We start from the raw sequence: 19,493 nt of genomic DNA on the forward strand, positions 1-19,493 counted from the left end.
ATGATAGCAAACCGCTTCAGTATAAAGAACAAAAAGACCAGGGGCTTATATGCATGGTTTCAGTAAACCTTGAGGGAGGTTGGGGTGGGGTGTGTTTGGGTGAATTCTCATATATATGTATATCTCGTGTGTGTGTGTGTGTGTATCTATATCTGTATCTATATATCTCCTGTATATATTATATACAGTTCAGTTTATAACCAGAAACCATGCAGATAGATGAGTAAGTAGGGAAAGAGAAGCTCTACCAGGTCTGTCAGGTTCTTCATAGTAGAACACGTGAACCAGTGATGTGCATCTTCCCATAATGTTCTCCAATAATTTTTATTGATTTATGTAGAACTTAAAAGGAGATGGCTGTTTTATTACGACAGCGTTATTATTTTCCCACATGGAGTGTTGGTGCTGAGAGATGAAGTCCTCACTTTCAGACAGATGGCCCCTTTGTAGCCATTTTTAGCATGGGCTTTGGTAATACTTTCAGTACGTTTACACGGACAACAATATTCCGATATTAACCCGATTAAGAAACTAGCATGTAAACGGAGATTATTGACGACCTTAATCTGATTAAAGTCATACTCGAAGTAAACACAATCCGAATTAAGACGTGTGGAGTATTTCCTGTTTTAGTCGCGTTATCGACGTGCGTTACAGACATGTACCCACCTTAATCACATTATTAACGTCGTGTGGGAGTTTTCACCGCATTGTGCGACAAGACACGTACACACACGGCAGCGCTCGACCGTTTGACGGCAAACAAGAGAGCACGGCTGCGTCCCAAACCGCGTACTACTACTACGTATATAGTAGGAGAAATACATGTATTTAGGCAAGTATGCGGTTTGGGACGCAGCCCACGGCTTCAAGCAGTCGTTTATTTGCACGTACAGCACGACAAATAATTAACTGCACTTAAAGCGTTCGTAAAGTTAAACATGAAACACCAAAAAATCTAAAAAATTAATCCATCTATGTTCTGTAACACGTAAAACATGAAAGGAATATTACTGCTGTCCATGTAAACACCTTAATCAGAATACTGTCTTATTCAGAATAAGGTCAATAATTAGATTACTGCTGTCCATGTAAACACCTTAATCAGAATACTGTCTTATTCAGAATAAGGTCAATAATTAGATTACTGCTGTCCATGTAAACACCTTAATCAGAATACTGTCTTATTCAGAATAAGGTCAATAATTAGATTACTGCTGTCCATGTAAACACCTTAAATCAGAATACTGTCTTATTCAGAATAAGGTCAATATTTAGATTACTGCTGTCCATGTAAACGTAGTAGTTGATTTGTTATCAGATTGATTTTTACTTCTCTGGGCTTTTGGATAAGCATATTATGTGTCCAAGCGAGGGTTTATTTTTTCAGTTCAGAATGCTGTTAGAGGAGCTTTTCTTCTCTCGTCCAATGAGGAAAGAAAAACACTTCCCGCTGACACTCGCAAAATAAAATTTCATTTAAATGTAATTGACTTGACGGTGGTGCGACACGGCTCTGTGCTGTAAGTATAGCTTGGTAGCTGAAAATATTGGCAAAACCAAGCAAAATGTTCTAAAGACGTTAGCCAGTAAAGTGTCTTCCGTGCGAGACGCGAGGAGACTGAACATTTGGCCAACTACTGCGACGTTTCAGAAGAAGATAAAGACTATGGCTACACAGCCGTCTCCTGTAGTCTGTATCCATGCACGTAGCTAGAGAATTACCTCGCCTGTATTATTAATGTATGTTTTTAATAGGAGTGTAGTGATGCACAAAATACGCTGGGGTCTTGTTACGATACTCTTTGGATGCAACGTTCAAAACGTTCTAATTGTACGGTGGCTTAGCGGTTAGCACGATTGCCTCTTGCGCCTCCAAGGTCAGGGGTTCGAATCCCGTCTCTGCCGTGTGCGCGTGGAGTTCGCATGTGTTCCCCGTGCCTCACGGCTTTCCTCCGGGTACTCCGGTTTCCTCCTCCAGTCCAAAAGACGTGCATCGTAGGCTGATTGGCATTTCCAAATTTTCCATAGTGTGCAAGTGTTTGTTTGCGATTCAGCACTGCGGTCAGTTGGCACCCGTCCAAGATGTCCCCTGGGATGCACTCCACGCTCCCGTGACCCCGTGCAGGACAAGCGGTATGGAGAACGAATGTATGGATAACACAATATCCACGATATCTCAGAAATGTCACGTCATCATATCCTGGCTGAATGCCCATTCAGTCACCGCGACCAGGAAGAGACAATGTCATCCCTCACATGGACCAGCCTTAAAGCACACCTATTATGGTTTTGATACGTGTCTAATTGTGTTTTAAAGGTCTCATACAATATATTTACATGCATCCAAGATCAAAAAACACTTTAACGTGCTCATAATTTAAATTGCAGCGTTACGTTTTTTCCCCCTCAGTGTCGCAAACGACTCGCTAAATGATCCGTTCTAAATGATTCGTTCTAAACTCCTCCTTTCAGAGAGCATACTCTGCGATTGGTCTACCGCTGTCAGCGTGTGTCTAAAAAAGGAAACGCCCCCTACCGTAACGAGTTTCAGCTCCATAGGCGGGGGTTTTTGTTACAAACCTACGTAGATTAGTACAGGAAGTAAAGTCTGGAATCGCTAACGACTCGAATCGGCTGTTCAGAATCGGTTCCTTCGTTTGGGAGTCGATAACTCAGTTTGTCGTGTGCTTTGATTTTTTTTTTTCCAAACTTTGCAGGTGTTTTTACATTCACAAACAGCTACGTAGAAAGGTACGCACTTCGTGAAAGGTAATAATTGAAAAACCATTGTAGGTGCTCTTTAAGCGTACACCACTGAATGAGGTTTGTCATCGGTGAGAAATGAAAGTACTTACTTGTTTGCAGCATCTGTATTTCTATCAAATAACACATTGCTGTAACTTTCTAGCACGTCTGCATCTGATGTATGAATTTCATTATTATTATTATTATTATTATTTTTCTAAAACACATGATATATTGTGTTCATTCTGGAGCGATGGGATTGGATGCTTATTTGTTGGTTGGTGCTGTGTTTTTCGTTATTGGCCGTTAGGGTTTTGTTGTTGGGGTTATTCTCACATGTATACAGTTCGCCCAAGACATCGGTTCCCTTTCATGGAGACGTTACTCAGTGCATATGCCAGTGTAAATACACCAGCAGTTGGCATTCGTCACCAGACCTCATCAGAATGAGTCGGCGCTGTCTGAGAAGAACCTCTGCTTCTCCATATGGAGCTTTATTGCCATTTGTTACATGCTGGTGGCAAACGAGTCTTAATCATTCACATCGGCTGTTCTGAAAGACTTCCTTAGTCTGGAGTACCACGTGTGAAATGCTGGGAATGCCATTCCTGTCAGTGTAGTGGAACTCAAAAGGACTTCTGTCGTCCAGGATTTTCCCGGCTCTCTGCGCATTTCTGCTCTGGTCTGGATAACTCTAGTAGCTTTAAAAAGTACACAGAATGGCGTTTTTAAAAATACGTTTTATATTGATGTGTAGCTTTATTAATAAAATAGTGTGTCGTTCATTGAGCATGTTTTTGTGTTTTGCTTTGGTACCGAGTACCGTGGAATTTTCCTGATATCGGTACCGTCTACTAGGGCTGCACAATTAATCGAATATCAGTCTCGATTAGGATTTTGACTGCCCACGATTACACGTACACCATCGACTGCGATATTGACGTCCTCCGCTAATAGAAAACTCCGCTGCAGATCAAATCAAGCGCTTCGTAAACTCGCAGCCAATCACCATAGAGCGGCGCAGGGATGACGTCATTTTGTTAGCATTTTAGCGCTTCGGAGCGAGCTCCAGCGCTTGCGCGAGGGGGAATCATGACACTACCAGGTACACGAAACGGGACTACAGAGGTTGTCGGGGACAGTAAATGTCATCACGGAAAAATCTTTGCAGGTTAAGTGGTTCAGGTGTGCTGTGCACAATTCCCAAAAAAAGACGTGGACGAAGATTCATCCACAGAGTAAATCCGTATTATGGAAAATGTTTTTAAATAAAGTTTGGAGAAGTTGTCGGAAGCTCGGTGATGGTGACGTTGAAGTCCAGCGACCGTGGTGTAGTTCGTTCATAGCGTACGGTTAGCTGTTTATTTCTGGAGATTGTATTTAGGCTTCACACTTCATAAACGTTGTGTTCATCTGTGAAAATGATCTCGATGGACGAAACGTGTTAGTGTTGTAAACTTTTGTTGGTCACAGAGATTATTTATTTTTTTTGCATTAATCCAAAAGTCTATGTGAAAATCCTATTGGGTTTTGGTCGAGGGAACCGGTGTGACGATAACGTCCGGGTTCCGGTACAAAATGACGTCACCCCTTATTTTGGGAACAATTTTATTTATATTTTGCTTCTACGAGATGATGCACTTTAAGGATCAGTCTAATTTGATGTAAAGATTTGTACATCAGCAGGAATGTAGCACAACAATGGAGGTGAAAGCAGCGCAGCACATTTATTTAAATGTGAAAGTGCAATAAAAATACGTTGTCCCGAAAATCAATGAATAATGGTGATAAATAATCGTGATCTCAGTATTGATCAAAATAATCGCGATGATCATTTTGGCCGTAATCGTGCAGCCCTACCGACTAGGGCTGGAAGCCCTGACTTACTACTGTTGTTGTTGTTGTTGTTGTTATTATTATTATCATGATTGCTTACTGTGGGTCTTCGTGGTGAAGCCTGCGCCAGTTGTGTGACATTCTTTAGAAGAATTTTTAGTTGTGGGTTAGAACGAAGGGCACTAAAACAAATCCTCGCCGAAGGTAAGGGTAAACCTTATTTAACGCGCAGCCGTCTCTTCGTGTAGCATTACAGCATTGGCAGTATTTCCAACGCTTTTTTTTTTTTTTCCCCCGTTGCAAGTCGTGCCAACTTGCCACTTGGAGACGTTTGCCAGCACGGTTTGGGACGGAGAATAAAACAATGTTTTACAGATGTTTGAAGCCAGGCACGGAAGTTAGCGGGGTACCGGCGCTGCTCTGGAACGGGACAGTTGTTTGGCCGACGGTGAGCAGGCAAGGCAGGGGCGGAAACGCCGGCCTCGTGCCGCCATACTGTGAACGCCAGGCGGGTGGCGAGCACCGCTGACAGTTTAATGGGGAATATTTTACAGCAGAACGTACGGCATGCTGTAAACAGGGGGGTGAATGTCGTAAAGCCTGTTTTTCAGACTCGCGAAGCCTCCGAAGATAAGTTCTGATTATTTGAATAAAGCAGATGGCATGGGCCGGTGAGGCGATTAGAAAAAGCTGGAGATGAAAGGAGGCCGGTTTTCTTTGAACAGCTAAAGTCGCTTAAGTGAGTGTCTGTTGGTTTTCGGGTCTTAAAGGAATCAGGGGTTTTCACGGTGGAACGATATAAAAAAATACCCACGTTGTTATTATTATTATTATAAAAGTTTAACAATCTTGCGTTGATCATCAGTGGTCATTAACACACCAAAAGTCTTCATGTTGTTCTTAGTTTAAAGTGTTTCATGCTCGTTCACGGATATAGAGCTGGCTGTTATCTAGGGTAGATGTATTTTATTTATTTATTTTTCGGTACGATGATCAAGCAGAGACTGCAACGCCATGACGGAGGAAAAAGAGCGAGGACTCATTTAAATACTCAAATTCGGGTTTGTAACGTCCACATGACCAACGCCGTTCCACGTATACAGTGTCTGTAATCACTCTGTAATTATCATTAGCGTTAGGATTATATTGTAACATGTTCGATGTGACACCAGGGCTGCGTGGAAGAATCTCGACTCTCCGATTGGAATCGATCTTCGGTTTAACGGAACGTATCGATACGGGAAATCCCGAACCGCTGTTGCACGTATGCGGTGTTTTTATTGTTATTTACTTTACAGTATTGTGGCGCTCGTGCTTACCTCGTGTGCATCGTATACGTACGATTTTCTTGTTACAATGTTTGTTACTCAGAGTAAAAAGTAAGTAAACATAACCGTGCGGGTCCTATTGTTAATGCAAATGTGTATTTCAGTAATATAGCGAAGTAGGAATCGAAATCGAAGTGTAATTGAAAGCATTTAAATAAGAATCGAATCGCAATACCCAGCGCTATTGGACACTGTAGCCCTGTTCGGATGGGATTAATATTACATGGGGCCGTGGGTTAATTTCCTATTTTGCAAGTATTAATTATTTTTTTTCCCTCTTCGTCCTCGTCTGAGAAAATTCCGGAAAATTCAATTCCCTAACGTTTTTCCACCAGACTCGGCGCTCGTCTGATTTAAATTGCCGTTTTTTGAATTGTAGTCCCACCCGGATACACACGCCTGTGATTTTTTTCTTTCTATGCAGATGTCACCTCGTGTCAGGGGGGAAAAAAAAAGATGTTTAAATACGTCTCGTAGAGTGTGTAACATTTTTATTAGGGAGGACTCTCCTGTCCTGTTTTTGAGTGATAACTCCTAGCGTACTCCGATGTTAGATTGTGGAGCTCCTTCGCAAAATACGGCATTGACTACGTTTACACGGACAGCAGTAATCTAATTATTGACCTTATTCTGAATAAGACAGTATTCTGATTAAGGTGTTTACATGAGTCGCTTTTAGAATATTCAGGTTTTACATGTTATAGAACGTAGATCGATTAACGGCACACATTACATCCCCACGCCACGCCGTCCGACGTTCCCTCCAGAATTTCGACGTATAGTTGGTCTTCGTTATGGTACCGTATACAGATTTGGGTGTTTTTATTTTTCATTTTACGAACGCTTCAAGTGCGGTTAATTATTTGTCGTGCTGTACATGCTAATAGACGACTGCTTGAAGCCGTGGGCCGCGTCCCAAACCGCGTATTTACCTACTATTTAGTAGCCGAGATACACTATATAGTTTCCTGGTGAAGCAGAAGCTTATTAGTCTTCACTTCACAGTCCTTCCCCGAAGTCATTCTTCAACGTTGCACATTTTACTGATCACGTACATCTCACCACATCACAGTGATACAGGTCCTACCGAATTCCACGCAACGCTGCAGAATCTCGCCGAGCATCCTGTCAGCTAATTTAAGTCGAGTCGTACCATGGTGTAGATTCGACGGACGGGGAGATAGCACCAAGTCTTTGCTACGTTGTATTTGCTTCATTCAAATGCGAAACACTGGTTCCATGCGATCGAGTTGAGGCGGTACTTCCTGTCAGCGCCAACGTCCTCACGAGACTTCACAACTTTAGAACCGGATCACTTTAACGCTCTGTGATTCGTTCACGCTCACGCTGCAAAATGTAAACATGAGAAAGTGAGTTTTCGTATGTGAACGACACTGCGTGCGCAATTACTCAGGCCCTCCAGGACTTCTTATTATTCAGTCCCTCGAGGGCGATTGCAGAAAGGAACGCAAAAATCAAGGAAAAAGTGCAATATTCAAAGGGGCGCGCAATTTTTCTAAATCGCCACGGATTCGGGCCAGCGTCATCGTCAATGGAGGCTCAGTGGTTAAAGGCTCTGGGTGACTGATCAGAAGGTCAGGAGTTCAAGCCCCAGCACTACGAGCTTCCACTGCTGGACCCTTGAGCAAGGCCCTTAACCCTCAACCGCTCAGCTGTATAAATGAGATAAACGTAAGTCGCTCTGGATAAGGACGTCTGCCAAATACCGTAAATATAAAGAAAAAAAAAAGTAATATGTATAGCTAAAAGGTCTCGTTTACAAACAAACATCACTGCCAAAGTTCGTGCGAAACTGTTTCACGCGTTTGCAATTTCGCCAGTAGTGTTCCACAGTTTTCCAGTGCGTGTTTGATTACAGTACTCTGGATTAGCTATATTATTTGTTGTACTTTTTCCAAACAAAACAAAAACATATTGTGTTTTAAGACAGCAAGGCACAAGGACCCGCCCTCTTCAGAGTATCACGACTTATCTTCTCACCGCTAACGCGCCGCGCGGTATTTTTAGCCCAGTGTGTAAATGATTTGGCGCTGCAGAAGACGAGCTCTTTTTCTTCTCTCCATGTCTTGCAACCTCTCTAACACCGGTTCGTCTCGGACTCCTCTCTCTCTCTCTCTCTCTCTCAGCGATTATCTGAGTAACTAACTTAACTGTGGCGGTATGGCAGGAAGCAGTCCACCAACTATTTATCTCGTAAAATATATAAAAATGTAAATGTGGAACGCAATGGCATCAAATATTGTGTTAAAAAAACATGACTGTGTAGTTTTGCCCGTCTGGTCATGAAATCTGCAAGCGGTACATAAAGCAGTGGTTGTTGGGAAGATTGTGAGATTGGGGGAAAGGGGGCGGGGCTTTCAGGATAATAATAGAGAGTTTAAAAGCCATCTTCTTTTATATCCTTATGTCATATTTTTCCATACTTTTATACCCGGAGTCTCGACGCAGGACTTGTAAGTAGTTAGCTAGCGTATTTTGGTATTCCTGCGAGAAGAAAAAAGAAAAAAAAAAAACCCCCCGGTATCGACGCGTCCATACGCTTTGGTTTGGTTTGACAAATTTCTACATGTCTTTGCAACGAGTTCACGTGAAAAGCTGCGTTTTTCTGCGTTTCGCATTCATGACACGTAGTCACTGACAGTCGTGTTAGGCGTTCAGACAGGCTGAGAAAAATATACCGCCGTCTCTGACGAATGTACTGTAAATATTCATTAAAACATGCCAATCACAGTTAGTTCATCATCTCAGACACACCGCCACTCAGAATAGTTCCAGAGTGCCGTGGTGCTGGTCCGTGTGGACGATTAGCGGTGCCTTGGAAGTGGTAATGTGCAAGTTGTAACAATGTCATTTCCCACCTCCTGATGTTCAACGTGCGAACCCCACCCCTCCCCCAAAAAAACAAACAAACAGACGAATGTACAAAAGTGTGTCTTTTGTTTGCTCTGTCAGCATGTAAAGCTGATTAAAAAGTTGCTTTAAGCACACTTTTACAGTTCCAGGCCCCTAGGGAGCCTGGAGCCTGTCCCAGGGAGCTGGGACAAGTCTCTGAATCTGACTCGGGCTCGAACTGATACGGTAAAACCGACGCCGTTATTGACCGTGTTGCTCAGAAGCTTCGAATTGCTGTAGAAGGCTCGATTACGGTAAGGGGCGTTACATTTCCAACTCACGCTTGAGGTTTTTGGCCAATCACAGCGCAGCAGGTCAGCTTGCCAATCTAGAGCGCACTGGGCTTTCCGGAAGGTGGGGCTTTGGAGAAACCGGAACTCAATCCGAGTACTGGAGGTACTCCAATAAAATGTGTACAGTGTGTGAAAAAGTGTGTGTTTTTTTTTAAACATTAAAGCACGTTAACCTATTCTATTACAACCCCAATAAACAACGTAATAAACGTTTAATATAGAGCTGCAACAACCTATCGATAATAATTGATTATGGAAATCGTTGGCAACGAATCTCATTATGGATTATTTGGTCCGAGCGCGGTACGTTTACTCATTACGTTACTTCTGTTCCGAAAACACGCTTCGGAGAGCAAATACTGAAGTTGTGCCCCAAATGAAGTACTCCACACTTACACTATGCACTATGTACTGTTCGGTCTAGTGTGTGATCGAACGGTAATATCGTCTCAAATAGAGTACTAGCGGTTTTTTTTGTTTGTTTTTTTTTTACTCACCGGAAGTATAAGCCGCTTCCTAGTCGATACAGTTTATAGATTATATTATAGTTTAATGAAAATAATGAATAAATACCATTGTATAATATAATCTAATGATTATGCATCATTTTTTATGGATACACAAAAAGCACTGAATTAAACTACAGTCCTAAATGAATAATATATATTCTGGTGTGTGTGTGTGTGTGTGTGTGTGTGTGTGTGTGTGTGTATTGGGTTCTTTTCAGTCTTATATAATTGGACAAACAGTCGTGTAAAGTTTATATTTGTAACTCTCCGTTTGTGGATTGTGGGAAAATAATGGTACCGAAAGTTTGCCCCCCACCCCCATCCGATTAATCGGAAAAATAATCAGCCAGCTAATCTATTATGAAAATAATCGTTAGTTGCGGACCTAGTTTAAAAATGTTCATTGAGCTAGCGCCACTACACCGCTGCGAAAACCAATACTGCTATAAGTGAATGTAAAAGTAGGGAAGGGGCATTGTACGCTGTTCACTGTTCAGGCAACGGGGAAGGAACCGGTGGTTCAGAAGACTACCCCATGTTGCCGAGTTGAAATCTCAGGTCGAGGTGACGTTCTCACCGCTTGAAGGCGAGGAATTACACGTCTCGAGCGCAGAAAAGTCTCTGAAGATGAACCCGAGGTGGAAATGGGAACCAGTCGGATGATGTCTTTGTGGTTAGATTGAGTACAGGCGACTCGATGAAGCCTGTGGTAGTGCGGTAGGGGGTACCAAACATTGCACGCTCTCTGGAGTTAAAAAGGGATCTCCCTGAAGGCATGCAACGAAACGTAGCCTCATGGGGCCACTCCGATCCATCTTTGTCTTCTCAGTAAGAATACCCGACTGTGCAAAAATAACCCGCCATTCACTAAACGCTAACCCTTCCATGTAGCGTCTCTTTAAAGCAGCTTCACTGGCCGTGACACGCGGACCCCGAGTAACCCCGAGATGAGTTTACCCTTCCACCGTCTCGTGCTTAATTTTGGAAAAGTAGCTCAGCGTGAGCTGACGGATAGGAAACTTGTTCAAGGTACAGACCTCTAGAATAGTACGTCTACAGTAGGGCTGCATGTTAGCCAAAGTTTGTTTTGGTTTTTTCCCCCCTCTTTCTTTTCTTTTCTTTTTTTTATTTTTAAACTTTATAAATCTTAACTTTCTGAACGCTCAGAAGTAGTTGAATGAAATGTTTGAGATTGTTGCATCATGAATATTCGTGAGAACCAGGCCACGAGCAACAGCTGTTGTTTTTGTTTTGATATATGCAGAGTTTTTTGCGGTAATGAGGATGCGGTGATTGGCAGGAATGTGTGGTATTAGCTGTCAAGCTTTCGCTTCTCCAGATCTGCCGGGAAAAAAAAAAAAACACACCCCTGGAACCCTGTGTGATACGGCGATCTATAAAAGAGCGGGCTCGGGTTCAGCTGAGGATAGCTGACAGCGTCACGGGTTAGTCACGGTGTACCGGTTCCGCCGAAACCGGTGACCTTTTTCTTTCTTTTTTTTCTTCAAAATACTGATTTAAATGCATTTTCGGTCTACCTGTTCTTTTAATTCATTACCTTACTCCAGCGGTATCCAGCTGAGACACCTCAAAAAAATTCACAACGCTCTCCATGTGGATCAGCACCCTCTGTTTCCCCGCACGGGGGATGAGGACTGTACTGAAAACCCTTTGGCTGCTCCCGAACATGGGATTGCTGACTTCAATTGAAACTAAACTGCAATCTGTTTTTGGCTACGCAGCTCGCCGTACAGCCACGCCAGTCGGATTAGATTAGATTAGATTAGATTAGATTCAACACACAGGTTTACCTCACAACCCCTTTCTCTCGCTCTCGCTCTCACGCTCTCTCTCAACTTATAACGACAGAGTGATAAATCCAGATGTTTTGCCTGAGCAAAGTTGTGTGCGAAAGTGTGCGTAAGCCAGACCGAACAAAAACAATGTTTTTGTAGGGGCTGATTTCCTTCGTACTCGTGTGCGAATGCCGATCGCCCATAACGTTGAAAGCTTGCTCCCGACACAGCTCGTTTGCATTTAGCGACGCCCACGAAACTCCATAAAAGGTCATGCACACAGATAACGGCGAGCGCGAAATGAACAATCAGGGTAAAATTCCGAAAGACGGGATGTGGCCGTTATTTTGACTCACTTCTACGCTAATACAAATATTTAATGATAATATTTATAATGTTAACAGTGAGAGGTAAGAGCTAAATCTTCCATCAGGTGAGGCGTTCGTTTACACCGGCCCGTCCTCCGATTTATACCGCGCTGTTTCTTTTGTCGTGAACGACCTTACAGTCGGCGCTATAAAGTGCGTTCTGGCTCGTTCTTTAATTAATGACCAAAAATATAAAATAACTGCTTCTCACAAAATGTTCTCGATGGCACTCTTAAAGTCCTTTCACACGATAAATAAAGCGAAGCGAATCGCCCACGTACCGCGAGTTCACACTCGGCTTCGGCTAATTCACGCCTGCACGCTAGGTGGCGCTGTCCGAGAACGCATTTTACGCCTGCACACTAGGTGGCGCAACCCCACTGTTCGGCTGATCGGCGTATGGTCTTTGATCACCGAGAAGAAGGATCACGTAAACGTTATTGAGGAGTAAACGGACCACAGGAACGAACTTTTTTTTCTTATTTGATGTGGATTCTAAACGGGAAGGGAAGCAGAAAGTGTTTTGTTTGGAACAGCTGTTTTAGTATGAATGAAAATGTGAAATTTTATGCAGTATCTCAGTAGTGGGACCTGAATTAAACCCTGAATTAAACCCGAGTTTAACGCACAAGACCAGCCCAGTTTTTTTTTTTTGTTTTTTTTTTCGTGGTGGAAGAACTTCGATAAATGAAGTGACAGTTCAGTTCTTACGATCCCGTTATATTTATTACCGACGTGCTTCAACAAGAATATAAAGATAAATAACAAACAACATACTGAGTATTGTTTTCTGCTACAAAAAACCCAACTGTAACATTACGAATGAAATATATTTATATCAGTATTTCAGTAAGAAATATACTTTTTCGGCAGCTACCTCACGCCAAGGAAAGTGACGACGGTTTGTTTATATCTCCATGGTACGTGGTCTTGTGTGTGTGTGTGTGTGTGTGTGTGTGTGTGTGTGTGTGTGAGAGAGAGAGAGCGGGAGCGCAGGGCACGTTTTAATGCATAAGTAACTGATGCTCACACCATTTTATCGGTGAAAGGCCAATCAGACGGAGACGGCAAATATCGTAAACTTTTTTTTTTTTACGCACTTTCACTTTGTCGATAACAGAAATGCGCAAAAAGTTGATGGAAACTTGGCAAGTGATAACAAGAACTCAATATCCATGCGCTTCTCTTTTCCAGAATACTCTTCCTCGGTGTTTTACAGCAGATTTCGGAACAGCTTTCTGTGCTCCAGCGCCACCTATCTCGCCCTTTTGCGCTCGGTGTGAAAGGACCTTTAGTCCCTGACCTAGTGAACTAGCATGAGGATAGAGACTCCAAAGCACTTCTGTAAGTTGCGTGGACATGGAAGTCTGCTAAATGATAAATATAAAGCAATAAAATAATCAGTTTAAACTCGACGGCATGTTCCGGCATGTTCCAGTCAGGAGCACGAGTAGGATCCGGACGTTTTTTTTGGTTTTTTTTCTTCTTCTTTCTTTCTTTTCTTCTTCAGAATTTACAGGGACTCCTCGTGAAAACACTCACACAAACGGTTTTTAACGGTTTTCGGTAAACGAGGCCGACCGTAAGAAATTGTACGGAGACGTCGTCCCGTAACAACGGCGAGTGGGTTCGAGTGGACGCTCGTGCACGGAGGATCCGGAATCATTTCTCGTTTCCTTTTCACCGCCGGCCGCGTATTAATCAGGTCATCATTTGTTATTTTTATACGGCAGAACTTTAGAAATAGTCCCTAGATCAAACCCTTTGCCTGAAGCTGACGGACACGCTCGGGATAAACGGCGTGTTCACAGAGACGTGACTCGCGGAATCTCTCGGTTAATCACATATTAGTTTTTACATATTAGATCTGTAATGCTTAGCTGGGTTCGACATTTGAGTGCTTCCTGCTCAGGTCCATGAAGCCCCGCCCGCAGGATCTACCATGGCCTGCAGAGCGTCTGTAAAACGGCCGACAGGAGGTGGATCCAAACGCAAACAAGGATTCCCAACAGGATTTCTCAGCCACAGCTCAAGTCAGTGTTGTTGTCATGTTGTACATATCTTCCAGTAAGGAATAAAATAAAAATCACCCTGATGAGCTGGAATAATTCAACTCGAAGGTTAACGTTCATGTAAGACGTGTCTCCGGCGTCTGTTCTTAAAATCTTGTCATTACGACGAATAGACCAGAGTCTCTAATGAAGTGTTTGCATCGGCAGCGTTCGAGACGTACACATCAAACAAACGGCGTTACGGGAGCCGTGCTCTCGTCCAGCCGTAATTAACCGTCCCCCCTGCTCCGGCTCTCCACTATAAAGCACCTGCTGGCTTGACAGCAGCCCAACAAAAGCCTCAGGTCAAGCCCGATTCATTACACCGGTGCTCGAGAGGTGGCCTACAATAGGAAGACAGTGAGATGGCCATGTTCTATTGCTCCTGTGCCAAGTCATCGAAAGCAGCCTTTTGAGTCTGAGAGCGCGAGAGCCTCACAGCTGCACGCACTCGTGTTCCATGAAAGCTGCTCGAGAGCAGGCGGATTTAAATTGGTGGCGCACACACACACACACACGTACGGAGGTCTGGAGGAGCAGGTCGTCCTGCTTGCTTTTTAAAGGGAAAGCAGAGGAGAAACTTGAGGTGGAACCGAAGCAAAGACGCCTCCTGGTGTCCCGAGGGACAGACGGTTAAAAAGGTGGTGCGGAATCGGGCACGATGGCACGAGCTGGGCCAGTTCTGGGCACGTGCAGTTATAAATCTAGCATAGCCCTCACACGCGGGACTGAGGAGTTTGCGGCTGTGCTACGTAAATCCGCTGGGAAATAATCATTACCGTATAAAAACCGAACGTGACCAATGTAAAGGTCTATAAATAGCCAAAAAATAAAACGTTCTGTCATGGAAACTGTCAGGAAAACAGGCCTTGCAGCTGGATTCGTGTCGTTCTGGCATTAGTCCAGCGGTGCTTGGTTTGGTAAGGTCTTTTAAAAACGAACATTTTTGGTTAGGGCAGTGGTGGATCAGCGGTTAAGGTTATTGGTCACTGATTTCAAGCCTCAGGACTGCCACGCTGCCTCTGTCGGACCCTCGAGCAAGGCCCTTAACGCTCAGCGCTCCAGGGTACTGTATCATGGCCGACGCTGTGCTCTGACCCCAGCTTCCTAACGCACTGGGATATGCGAAAACGTGTTGTGGGGCAGTGGTAGCTCGGTGGTTACGACGTCGGACGTCTGCGAAGCAGGAATGCACTCGTTCACACTTGGGGGGGGGGGGCAGGGGGGTTTGGCTTTGGCAGATCTACCTACCAGCACGTTTTTGGGAAGTGGGAGGAAACCCGTGTCTAACAGAACCCGGAGAACTTATTGTACATTCTAGCAATCCTGAGCTTGTGTTTCTGTCTGTGCATGGGGTTTCTTCTGGGTTCTCCAGTTTCCTCCCACCGTTCCTCTCAAAAACAGGCCAGTACGTGGAAGCTGTGAGCGTGCGGGGCCCTGCAAATGGCGCAGGAACGTATAAACGTGTATCCGGGATGAAGTTCTGCCATCTCACACCCGGTGTTTATCGGAATAGGCTCCAGCTCCACCGCGACACTACACAGGATAAAGCACCTACTGGAGGTGACTGAAGAAATGAATCGCAAAGGGCACCACTTAGAGATGAAAGGAAATATGCGAAATAACACGTTTTCTATCGGCCAGTCGTTTCACACAAAAGTTTTCGCACCTTTGCGCACCGCATAGCGAGCACCGTGCGCGAAGCGGTCTTATGTGCGATTTCATTCTTATTCGTGATGAATAGTTTCCTCCTCGACACTGCAGCAGACTGTACAGGATAGTCAGCGTTCCATTTTACAAATGAATATGATCTAAAGCAGAGCTTCTCAACCCTTTGTAACTAAATGTTTTAGCGCCCCGCTTCCGATCTCTTCCGATCTCTGAGAACCGCTGATCTTAAGCAAACGCTATAATGCGTATAGTATCAGTATAATTATACTTTACGCAGTAAAACTCGTTTAAAGATAAGAAGTGCTCCCTCCAGGATTTTGTGATGGCAGAAACAGACTCGAAATCAAGGGAGCGCCGCGATATTCGGAGGAGCTCGCAGTTTTTCAACCAAGAGACGCGACACGTGATTGGGCCAAAGCGCTCTTCGTTTCACGTGCGTCGAACACGAGTACAGCTAAAACGCCCTGTTTACCAATAAAACATCGCTGCGAAACAGCATGCAAGAGTAGTTTTCCGCAAAATCTCGCATTTCTGAATCTGAAAGAAAAAAAAATTGAAACCGTCGCTGTGAGCATCCATGTTGATTCGAGTTCACTTGCTGAACTCGGGATCGAGGAGTCTTCCCGGGCCAGGAATCCTCAGTTGAGGGACTAAAAACCGCGTGTTGCGATTGACGCATTCCGAAGTTACGCTAACGCCAAACAGCTGACGTGCAGAGACTAAAGAAGAAGAACAGAGTTCCTTTTCAAAAGCTGGGGTTTTCACGCATTACTCCACATCAGCTAATAACTCCGCCTCGGATTACGCAGTCCGAGCCTGTCGCTTGCGCAACGCCTCCGCTGTTAAACGGGTTCGATTGGAGTGACGATGTATGAACAGGAGCGACAGGGAGGAGGCGTAATCGCTTCCTGCTTTCCTCGTTTTGTAGCACACACTTTCAGGCTTTTCTACGAAATAAACGAACGGAATCGTAGACTCTCTTCGGCGAGAGAGAGAGCGAGAGTGCGACCCGGACGTTTACTTTCATTAAGAGGAAATGCTTGCGTTCCTGTTTTTCTTTCAGATTAGCGAAGTTCCTTCCTGTGAAGTCCACATCTTAAAACAGCCTCGTTATGTTGTAGACATAGATGAATGTCAGCAGTAGGTAATAAGGTTTTAGTCAGTGCACGTCCCTCCCCCTAAGCCATGTCACTTGCCCGTAGTTTACGGAATTAAATTTGTGGCAGAAGTATCGAACGTAACTTTTCAAGATGGGAACAAAAATATACAACCAGTGAGAGAGAGAGAGAGCGAGAGAGAAGAAAAACACTCGGAAACTGAAAACGATGAACTCGGTGGCAGAAATCGAACGTGGTCTTTCTTGGTTACGTTTGCCGCACGTGTGGGCGGGGCTTAACAGCGCTTTACTCTCATTGGCTATTGAGATTCGGCTCGACAGCTCCCTGCCCAGGAAGTAGAGACTTCAGCGGTGTGAATCTCTGTATAGTTATAGTGTTCGTACTCGGAAATGGAGACTTCCTTACTTACAGTATATTCGTTCATAATTAGTATTTCAGTCTTGTACGAGTCTCTTAGGAGCGGCACGGAGCGTCGTCATCGCCGTCATACTCCTCCTCAACTGGACACTCGAGCTGTCGATCCAAATCGCACTAGCCGGTGAGAGTAAAGCGCTTTTAAGCCCCGCCCACACGTGAGATTTGTTTGTCCACACGAGCAAACTTGTGCCATCGTTGTACCTCGATTCCACATGGACGTTCTCGCTGTGGTTGCAGCGATGGCCTTGGGACTGCGATTACCACGTGCAGTTTTACACTCAGGTCTCCTTTAGTGAACAGTGGACTAGTTCAACAAACAGACTTCATATAAAAACCATAACGAACTTTCTTTTACTTTCACACTATCCGGTGTTCCCCAGATGAGGACGGGTTCCCTTGTGAGTCTGGTTCCTCTCAAGGTTTCTTCCTCGTATCATCTCAGGGAGTTTTTCCCTCACCACCGTCACCACCGTCTCGCCCAATAGGGATAAATCCACACACTTAAAATCTCTATCCCGTGTTTATATGTTTCTGTAAAGCCGCTTTGAGACAACGTCCATTTGTAAAAAAGCGCTATACGAATAAAATCGAATTGAATTGAATCGAGTTAATTGTCCTCAGTCGAAGTCATACTTAGGAAAAAAAGAAAGAAAGAAAGGGGACCACAGAAGAACTACAAAACGCGAGTAAACAATGCCGAAGACACCGCGTCGTCCTAAAAGCTGCCACTCAAAACCCCCAGGCCCGAGTTTTAGGTTTAATTAGCATTATTAACCTTCACGAAATATCAGGCAGGTTTTATTTTGCCGTGGTGACAGCTTGGGCTGCATCGCCCCGTTCTCCAGCATGAAGCATTTTAATTGGCTCCAGCTTCATGCTCTCCACACTCCTGACGACATGGCGGGGGCGGATGCACTCTGAGGTGAGCGACATGCAAATGGCCTTTTTTTTTTTTTTTTTTTTTTTTTGAAGGGGAGGGGGTGTGTGTGTGTGTGTGTGTGTGTGTGTGTGTGTGTGTGTGTGTTTTTTTTGGGGGGGGGATTGGTGGTTGGGGGGGGGATGTCTTTCTCTTCATATCTCTTTGCTATGGCAGGGCACTGAGCTTCGCCGTGCCGCGCGGCACGCTCATGTGACAACTGACGGATCATTAAAATTTTTGATGGCTGCCATGTACAGGCCCTCCTGTAGCCGCGCGCGAGCACGCCGCCGCCGCCGCCTTTTTGTATTTGTTCTGTCGCCGAGTGAAGTTAATTTATTCCCTTTTTGCCGAGACGTTTAAGCGTTGTTCAATTCCGACGACGACTACTTCTTCGTTTCTTCCATCGTAGGATGGAAGAGGAATCCGCCGCTTAATTCAGGAGTCGGCGTGAACAGAAGGCCGAGCGTTAAAATATCGACTCACTGACTCTGTAGCACCCGCGTCGGTCTGAAAATATGAAAAATAAAAAAGAAGAAAATCCATAAACTGACCATTCAGAAACCTATGTGTATGATATGAACATATGTGTGTGTGTGTGTGTATATATATATATGTATTATATTATATATTATATATTGCGCATGTGTGTGAGAGTTCACATGTAGGGGTAAAGGTTTTTTTTTTAAACCGCCCCCCCCCATCCCTCCTCTCCTCTCAGACGAGTTTTTAGGATTAAAATGGAGTGCTTGCCGCTCTCCGGCTCGGCGGCTCCGTGACAGGTCTCATTATCACAGTAGGTGTCGTGTTCTCACTGGCTAGGGTTCTGCGACAAGGTGACGCCAGACAGCCATTTCCTTGGAAGCATGTGATTGCCAGAGTGCAGCTCGCTGTTCTAATTCTATTACCAGATTCGCAGGCGTACCTCGAGCATAGCGCGAGCACTGAAATGGTGAGAAGTGCGGCTTGTTCATGTGATTTATTGGTGTGTTTCTTTTCCTGACAGGGGTGTAAGGCACTGAGCGCCTGTCAGCATGGACGCCCAACTACAAGGCCAGCAGCCACCAATAGCAGTGTTCCAAGCACAGGTAGGTACACACACGTGTAGAGTACACTCGCACCGACCGGACGCGTGAGTCGGTAAGATCGCGCTCAAAAAAAGAAAGTGGTTCTGGGATGTTTATTTGAAGTCTGCCGTAAGCGTGAACGACGGAGGGTTCCGTTTATCCCCGGGTCGTTAAGGCGTGCTCGTGAACGACGTCGCTTCTTCCTGCACGATTAATCTCTCTTACTAGTGTTACACTTGTTCCTGGAGTCCGGTTTCAGACAAACCGGCTCGTTTGCCCCGTCACAAGGCCCGAACGGCACGAGGCGTGCGGTATCGACCAGCACGCCACTTCATACCAGTAAAGCACGTGCGTTTAACACGATTCCTGCCACGAGACGCTAATTTCGGATTCACGATCGGCGCGTTCGAGAGCGGTATTTACGTTATATATACATAGATATAGTGGTGTTATATATTTCTA

The 19,493-nt window shown here is 44.6% G+C and overlaps 1 protein-coding gene across 1 annotated transcript in view; it reads left to right on the top strand.

Moving 5' to 3' along the window:
- nek7 (NIMA-related kinase 7) overlaps nt 1–19,493 on the top strand; it is a 74,783-nt gene that overhangs the window by 4,298 nt on the left and 50,992 nt on the right. The window contains exon 2 of the mRNA XM_053634630.1: nt 18,971–19,052. Within this exon, the coding sequence (XP_053490605.1) occupies nt 18,999–19,052 (54 nt within the window). The 5' untranslated portion in view covers nt 18,971–18,998. The remainder of the gene's footprint in view (nt 1–18,970; nt 19,053–19,493) is intronic.

Source organism: Ictalurus furcatus, chromosome 10 (assembly GCF_023375685.1).
Source record: "Ictalurus furcatus strain D&B chromosome 10, Billie_1.0, whole genome shotgun sequence".
Lineage (NCBI taxonomy): Eukaryota > Metazoa > Chordata > Actinopteri > Siluriformes > Ictaluridae > Ictalurus > Ictalurus furcatus.